Source organism: Buceros rhinoceros, unplaced genomic scaffold (assembly GCF_000710305.1).
Source record: "Buceros rhinoceros silvestris isolate BGI_N320 unplaced genomic scaffold, ASM71030v1 scaffold18259, whole genome shotgun sequence".
Classification (NCBI taxonomy): Eukaryota; Metazoa; Chordata; class Aves; order Bucerotiformes; family Bucerotidae; genus Buceros; species Buceros rhinoceros.
The window spans coordinates 11,349-20,384 of record NW_010433477.1 but is presented as its reverse complement, the minus strand read 5'-3'; the positions used below and the strand labels follow the sequence as shown (position 1 = coordinate 20,384).

The 9,036-nt window shown below is 39.6% G+C and overlaps 1 protein-coding gene across 1 annotated transcript in view; it reads right to left on the bottom strand.

Moving 5' to 3' along the window:
• Nucleotides 1-769: 769 nt before the first annotated feature.
• Nucleotides 770-9,036, bottom strand: part of DBX2 (developing brain homeobox 2) — a 19,557-nt gene continuing 11,290 nt past the window's right edge. Inside the window, exons 3-5 of the mRNA XM_010144124.1 lie at nt 8,493-8,588; nt 3,710-3,897; nt 770-1,237 (exon numbers count right to left, since the gene is read on the bottom strand). Of these exons, the coding sequence (XP_010142426.1) occupies nt 917-1,237; nt 3,710-3,897; nt 8,493-8,588 (605 nt within the window). The 3' untranslated portion in view covers nt 770-916. The remainder of the gene's footprint in view (nt 1,238-3,709; nt 3,898-8,492; nt 8,589-9,036) is intronic.

The window sequence follows — 9,036 nt, the reverse complement described above, 5'->3', positions numbered from 1 at the left end:
TTACACAGAATACTGTCCTGTCTTTGATACACACATATGCTAATATATACTTATTGGCACCAGTTTAAATAGGAGTAAGTCAGGAATAAGGCTGTCTCCACAAGCACTTCTCCTGAGATGGCTCTAATGGCAGTTTTTTCCAATTGCAGTTCTGTTGCTTAGTGATTTGGGCTAAAATTCTGCACATCGCCATTACACAGTTAAGAATGTTGGAAGGTTTATCCACAAGAGAAAACACAGGAGTTAGTGAACTGTATTTCCTAGTACACATTTACAGCAAAGTGATTTAAACAGGGTTTACAGGGTTGGTTGGTTGTCTTTAAGCATTGCATACTTTACCAGGGTTATCAGCTGACTTGTGACCACACTATTTAAAACTAATTGGTTACTGATATAGATGAGGACAGATGGAGAAAACATCCTTAAAAAAATGCTTAATTTGTCTAATATGAATCTATTGTGTCATTTAATGAATTCCGAAAAGAACCCAAAGCAATTTAATATCTTGAGTGAAAGAGGGCTAGTCTTATCTTGTGTATAAAAAAAAAATCAATTGGTCTGACTGCAATGAGAGATAAAAGTGATTCTCTATCAGTGTGTTTTTAATGAATATTGTATACAGTGCAGATGTATAAACCAGAGCACAACTTCAGCTTCATGCTCTTCACTTCATTTTACTTACCATCAGTTCCTATTTCACTTTTAAGATCAGTACAGGACTGGAAAAGACACAAGAGAAACTGAGTATTGAAGAATATTTAAATCATTAGTTGTTTGTCATTTTAATGGTTAGACTTTAGCAAATTTATGAGGCATAAACTAGTTAGCTTTACAACGTCCAAATATTGTTAGTCTTAGAAGACTGCTCATTTGAAGCCTGTGCTCTCCACTCAATTTACAAACTGCCCCTATTTCCTTAGGCTGATGATGTAACTGCCTTATTTGCAGTGTCTTGGTCAGGATACAAATACAGTGGGCTCTGCGATGAATTTGCTCTTGGAGGTGGTTGGGTACTACTCAGTCTTTCGGAATTTCCTGGAGAATTCTCCCTCCACCTTGGACTTGCCTGGTCCTGAGACACTTCCCACACAGATGGGCACGGGGAGGTAAAATTCATGGTGGATCGTGAGAGGTAGTTCTCCTGAAGACCTTCTTCTTGGAGGCACCTGTTTGAAAGCACTTCTTTTTCTTTGGAGTTTCGCCATTTCATCCTTCGATTCTGAAACCAAATTTTCACCTGTTTGCAAGTTAATGAGAGTTTATTATCATTATTTTCTTTTTTACTTCCCACCCCCTTAGTTTCATGTTCCTTTCTTGATCATTGTTGTAGTAGTTCCAGTGAAACTAACTGATTTCTGAGGACTTTCCCATCACATTTTCCAAGGATTTTCCCATCACTATTTACTACAGCTGGGCCAAATACTCTTCTTGACTTTCACCTCCTCAAACAGTTGATTACTTGACTTACAATGGAAAAAGGCCAGTCCAGTGGCTAGGGATAGAGCAATTTCCTATAGCAACATCCTTCTAGACAGAAAAAGATTCTCAGAGGAGATTAGCATTGTCGGTAACAAAACTAAGTGATATTGCTGGCAACGTGAGCCCCTCTGTTTAGAAGAGGCTCTAGGAACTATGACCATCCCATTCACAGGCATAGCAAAAAACAGCTTGGCCATACAACTTCAAAATGTGTGTTATGACATATGACACAGTAGTGAGGATTTAAAGACATTTTGTCTGCCTGACTACAGTTTTCCAGGAGTTGCCTAGAATCCATGTGCTTTTTGAGATAAAATCCATTTTTCAAAAAACTTCAAGTTGTAAAGCTTGATCATGAGTATTCAAAGGCACTTATGAAATGCTGGGAAAAGCTCAGGGAAATAAAAATCTAGGACCTGGTTTTATATAAAGAGAAAAAATGGGGGGATCAATCACATTACTGAGACTGTACTCTATTTTCCCTTAAATATTTGCATTTAGTTCTAGTATGAAGATACTTGATAGGAAGACACACGGGGTATGCTTTCAAGGATTTGAGAACCATTTTCTTAGATGGCAGGAGTTGTTCCTCCAGCACAACTAGTCAGAAAATTTAAGAAGTAACCTTTAGAGCAACTGCTCTTCCTTTCATGAGGAAAACCAAAAAAACCTAAAAGACATAGATGTCATGTGGTCTATCATTGTCATGAAATTGTCTTCCTATAGTGATGGCTGTTACTTATGTGACATTCTATTGTTTTTTACTCCCACAGGCTCACATTCTACTGTTTTTTACTCCCACAGGCTCTCTTGAATATTAAGGATGCAGAAGAAAAACTCAAGAAAATAATTGTAATATTAGGAATTTGACTACATACTGGGAAATTTTTAAGCAGTACACTGGTGAGTGCAATTGCACATTTTCACTGAAATAGTTTATCCTGCAGAGATTACAGCTCTGTTCATCCCCCTGAGAAGCACCACACTCTGCTTCTTGTTTTTGTTTTTAGTTGCAGGTCTCATGATGGAGTCAGTCATACAGGTTGCAAGGAACCACTCCAGTCCACAAGACCTAACCTGCACAAAATGGAGCCAACTGCAAAATTAGATCAAATTGTTGAGGGCGTGTCAAGTTCTGAAAATCTCCAAGATTATGAGAGCTCCCATCACCATTCCCAGGCTTTTTTGTCCCCCAGACAGTTTCTACCACACATTATCTTAAGCACTTTCACTGCTGCTGCATGCAAAGAATTAAAATTGTACTGTTACTCTCTTGAACTCTTTCAGCAGTACTTTAAGACCTGTGTCTACTCCAGCACCTTCAGAATCCCACCTGCCAGCAGCTACCATGTTCATTTTCTATTATGAGCATTATTTTCTATTATGTTATGTGCCCTCACAAATGTTTTCTCCAGATTCTTTCAGGTTTTGTGGTCTTCAAGCCAAGCACTTTCTCTTTGGTTTTATCTGTAGCTAGGTCAGGCCCCTGAGATTCTGGATTGGGCTACTGTCACTCAGCACCACCACTAATGTACTCATTCAGTTAGAATAGCTCACTGGAGGTATTAGAACCTCAGCTAAACTCTGAAGTCCTGAAGTAGATCAGCTCAAACTTAGTGAAAAATCCCATGAAATGTGAATTGGTATGTAGGTGCATTTTAGAAGGTCACCCTGCAAAATTTTTTCCTTCTACAGCTTCTCTCATCAACAAGGAGCTCTTACCCTGTACAGATAAGTTTCCTTCTGTAGGGATGTCTGCCTGTCTCTCAGGGCAGAACAGTTTCACAGCAAGTGCTGTTGATTGCTTTGTCACTAGCTGTTCCCCTGCCAGAGCAAAGGGTTCTCAGGGGGATGCATGAGGGCTCTACGATTTGCTGTTTTCTGCCTGTTTCACTGTCTATTAGGCAGTGGGATGGAGCATAGTTCGCTACCCTAAAGCTCCTGAGGGGCCTGTGTCAGGCAGCAAAATGGGATTTGGAAATGCAGAGGTCTTGTTTCTCCCAGTTCAAGTGAAAACAGAGTGATCAATTTTGGAATATTCACCTTCAGGAAATAAACCAGGAAGCTGTTCGAGCATTCCTAGTTTAAAACCGCCACGGATTTACTGAGGTCTTCACTCAGTGAAGGAGCTCAGGGCTGTCCCTGTGCTGTTCAATTTTCCTTCTTCAAAGCCATTTTAAAGATTTTCCTCAAAAAGACGGAAAGTCACACACCTTCTGTCATTCCTTACCTGAGACTCCTTTAGACCCAGGTTAATGGCCAGTTTCTTCCTGTCTGTTTTACTAATATACTTCTGCTTCTGAAACATTTTCTCCAAAGCTTTCCTCTGGTCTTCAGAAAAGACAGCTCTTCTTAATATACCTCTCCGGGCTTTAGAGTTAGACTCCTGGGTCAGAAGAGGCAGCACACTTTCATCTCCTAGTGGAAATGGGTGAGAGTTTCACATAATATCTGGCACATAGCAGAGAAATATTAAGTAATGTTCCCTATAACGCTAGCAGACTACTGTCCCACTTTTGATTTGTTAGTGATATAAGTGTGTCGTAATGCTTCAGCCATGTTCATGAAGGACTCACTTGGATTTAGAGGTGTTGTCAGTGGTCAAGAGTCTCCCCTTGACATGATAAAAAGTAAATCAGATGAGTTCATAGAGAAACATTAACACAAGGCCCACGCTACTGCAAAATTCAAATATAGTCAGGGAAAAGCTTCTCCACGTTGGCCAATCATCACTGAGTAAACTGCAGAAAGTTTTCCTAGGAGTTTATTTTCTTCTGTGTGAAGTGTAGAATCAGATAAAAGTGGCCTGTAATTCTCATTCAAAGAAACTAAATAGGCTTCTTTAGTTTTGTTTACTAACAAAAGGCTTTCAGAGTGAACTATTTCTCAGAAAATCCCTGGCCATTCACTTACTTATTCTGGAAACCACAGCAATTTCTTTATTAGAGTATTTGGTGAGTACTTGGACTTTCTCCTTTCAGCCTGGTTTCTAATCCTTTAACATCTCACAGCAAGTCCTAGGAGTGTAGTTTTCAATGAATCCAATCACATCCCCTTGATCCATGCCTAGAGGGAACCCTACCCTGGAAAACAGCCTCAGTTGGGGGACGGAGCTGCAGTGGAGAATTATTTGCATTGTCCCTTCACTGCCCTCAAAAAGGGCACAAAAAACCCAAATCCAGATAAATCTCTCACCTTCCTCACAACCAGTAAAGCCTAAAGCCATGCTGCTTTCCCATGCTCCCTCTCCTCTAGAAGGATGTGGTGCATGGGGAGCAGTCCCTGATGAGGCTTGGGATGCCTCCAGCACTCCCATCTTCCCCAAACACTTACCCACAGAGCAGTACCGAAGGCCAGTTGAATAAGCCCTGTCACCAAGCACTTGATGTGGTAATTGCATGGGGCAGTTGCAAGCAGACCAGGAAAGAGCTGCACTTTGACTCAGAAACCTGTACCATGGCTACACAGCCACTGACACCTACATTCAGTAGGAGGGCAGCCATGAAAGGGACTTCAGTTTGTATCACATGCAATTCAGACTCTAAAGGTGCAAGCTGTCCTCCTGTTGTCCGCAGTCCCCTGAACACGGGCCAAGACTGCTGTCCTGGTTTATAGTTACAGCAGCTGCAAAGGTAAGCTGCTGTTCAATTTCTGTCACAGATCCAACCATTTCCATATCAAAACCAATGGCACATTCCCCATGTAAAGCAGATTCTCTAAAAGACTGCACATTTTTTCATTAAGAAGTCTATCTATTCTAGTCAGCTGTAACGGGGTGGGAGGATTAAATATATTTGTTCAATAGATACAGTGCTCTTGAAAATACTAATTAAACCCAGACACAGCTTCCACAAACTGTTCCTTCGGGCTACACTACATTTCACCTTCTGTATATTATACAGTATCTTTAAACACCCACAGAGAAACAAACACTTACACTAAGAATATTGTAGAACTCTATATGTGTAACGATGAGAAACTAAAGTGTGTATGTGCGTGCCTTGCAAAATTGACTAAATACTTTTGTGGTGCATATGTGACTGGTTTGATATTACATACATTACATTATCCCTGTACCTTGCCTCCAGCTGTAACCAGTAGAGGAAGAATGTGAGAAGCTGAGGAGTGTGCAATGATTCTTCCCTCAAATACACTGCCACTGTGACACATTACTGATGTAGGGACCATTGCATTCTGCTAGACATGCCTTTCTTGAATTTTTCTACACTTTAAGAACCCATCTTTATATTTGTCCCTCACAAAAGCCTGTGGCAAAAAGTAATTATGTTGATTTAATATGTTACAGTACAAATAGGTCTCCATTTACACACATGTATTCAAATTTTTCAAAATTATATCTGAGATCAGATACAAAAATCATAATCTGCCAGTTACTGTCCTGATACTTATTACAGACTATGACACAGTCAGAACCAAAATAAACTATCTGCAGAATAAAAGTAAAAACGCCACAAAGGAAGTTTCTGCAAAGGGCAAGCCAGGTTCATATTACTCTGAAGAGTATGTAGCACCCTCACGACCCCTACGCCAAGCTCCCTCCCTGCCCATGAAGCTGGGGGCAAACACTGGCTTTTCCTCCTCAAGCATGTTTTTGCTCTTTTTTGCTCAAATTTGGTGCATTTAGGTACCTTATTCCAGGTAGCCTCTAAGTAGTTTCTGATGAATCATGAGCCATTCTCAAGTTTACTGGAAGGAACAGTCTGACAGCAGAAGAGCGGGTACCTTCTCTCATCCTCACGGTGGGACAAGAGATACCGGCGAAGGAAGAGGCATAACAGGGCTGGTTCTTGCCTCCTGGCCTCCATTCCACAATGGAGTTGTCAGCCACGGACAGAGGACACCAGATTATGTGACCCCTTAAAATTTGTCTTGCCTGGCTGGTTGTTAACAGTCAATCAGCAGAGAAACAACCTCCTGCCAGAGGCCTGAGGCACCAATTAATCTCTGTACCGGCAGTATGTAGGGCAGAACTTAACACCTGTATTCGTCTAACTTAATAGAGAAGAATCTACACATTCTAAGGCACAGTATGTGATTAATTTTAAAAGATTAACCAAACGAAATTTAATGATGAGCAAACATTAACAAGCATTAGCAAACAGCCACTGGGTCAAAAAATTTGAAACTTGTATTTGGGCTAATGAATTCTCACCCCCAGTTGACTAGTCTAGAGAATACCCCATATTACAAAATGCATTCTGACTGCTCACACAAAAAAACAAACTTGGGGTTGTGGATTAAAGGATTTTTCAGTATGGCAGGATAGGCAGTCGTTCATAAATTTCAGTAATTCCATCAAAATTAAATAAGTCTTTGCAGCCTGTTGCCCTGAATGTGCATCAAAAGGCTTAGTGTTCTGCTGACATAAATGTGAATCTGTTACCAACTGTTTCCTGTGTTGCTGATTTGATTTTTGTTTTGCTTTGGGTGTTTTTAAGCCTTTTCTTTGTATCCTAATATATAGTGATAAATGTCCCCTTAATCTCTGGAACAATCTTCATTTGCCTTCATGGCAGAGACCACCTTGAAGGAGCAAGTAAAAGCTTTAGTCATGGTTTCCATTTTTTCATTTGAATTCAATACATTCTAGTTAAATGGACAATTAATAGGTCACTTCCAAAATAGTAGTGTATCAGTCCTGGTTAATAAACAATCCCCACAGTTGATAATGGGCCTATGTATTCAGCAAGTCCCTGTATACACTCAGCTCATCCACTAAATCCCTTTTCAGGTAGACAGGGTTATATGGGAAGATGAGCTAGAATGAGTCTATAAAAGTCAGTTTCATTCACTGCTTTATTTTTCAGTCAAGTGCTTTAAATGGTGTCCAGAAAATCTCTTGGAATGTGAGACAGGAGAAAAGACTGGCGCATAGAGTATTGCTTTATGGCCATACAAAAGGGCAACTGACCCTTGGCCAGGCCTTTTCAGTGTGAAATGGTTCCTAAAGTTCATCTGCACAGTGAAAAATTGTGGTGAGGTCGCGTGTGGATGAGTAAAATGAAAGTGGTGATTGGTCATGGTGCTGTCAGCCATTGTGGGAGAGCTGGGGCCATGTAAAACGCTCTGTGGGAAAGTGTCAGCCCCCTAAAGAGGTGCTCAGAAACTTGCAGCTCATTAAACTGCCAGCATTTGCTGCCTCACTTGTCAAGAATCATTCAACTTAGCAACTGCCCTTCTGAAACATTCATAAAACGCATGCACATACTCAGGAAGGGTTTGAATGCAACTGGGATAAAAAAGTATATGCTAGAGCATGCACAAGCTCCAATTTTCATTTGGATTTGACATGCGATGTGTGCTTTTTCTCTGTTTTGATGGATGAGAAAATATTTCTTCTTCTTTTATTCTTCAGCCATAAACACATAAAATCATGAGTATCTCTTCTTACACTTCCCAATCAAGGTTAAATTTAGATTTGGATTTAATGGAAGTATGTTCCAAGTCTTAATCTGAATATTAGTGTATACTGGCCAAAATTATCTTCAACTTACTTCTTCAATTTTTTACATTATAATTAAAAAAGAAAAGCAAATTAAACGTATGCATGCATTTGACTGCTACAAAAAGAATGACTGTTTTATTTAAATAATGCTAGGGCTTCCTGAATCATAATTTATCCCTAACAGACATTAAAATGCAGCATCCATTTTAAGATCTTTCAGCTCTTTTCTTATTTGTAAATGTTTGTTGACAGGGATTTTTAAAAGAGTTACTGATTTTAAAGAATCTTTTCTAGCAAACTGAAAACAAGCAGCTTTCCTAGGTTAGCTCTGTCTGGGTGTCTCAATGCCATTAGAAACCTCTCACAATTGCTCAGTGTACTTAAGTTTGATAAATCTTTGGAAACTCTCTGAATAGGATTGCTGTGATTTTACTAAGGAATTAGCTGCTACCATTGCATCACCAATTAGTTTTCCAGAACACATTAAATCCTGCTGCTTTGGTTTACAGAATAACTCAAGCATTACTGATGAAGCATAAAAACTTACTTGGAAAAGCAGTGGGGGATGCAGGGTGCTGACAGGACCCACCGCAGCATGCTGAGTAGAATGGCGGGGCTCGGAGAAAGAAGTGTTTGGAAAGAGCTGCAAAGAAAGGACAGATCTAATTGATTATCCATTGAGCTTAGGTGATATTAATAACAACAGCCCTCCAAAAAGTCAGTGTGTAAAGTCCTGCCCCACAAGTTCTTCTTCCTTTTTTCAAGATGGTGATATTTTTAAGGCAAACAATGATAAATCAAGTAATTGCTCTTTAATTTACCAAGGTTATTTTACACACGTAGTTTAACTATAATATGCAAAACTCTCAACATATAAATCATAAGAATGAAACTCTGCAGATTTTTAATTTACTTCTGTAATAAGTATAATTGGGGTGGGTGGGGTGTCCTAAATATTGGGATTGAATGCATTGTTTTAATAATATACTGTTGAAATAATGATTATAAGGCATCTGAAAAAGTTATTTTATACAACTCTAGTAAGCATGATCTCCTAGAAAAACAGAATCTAAAAGTGAACCCTGTCTTTC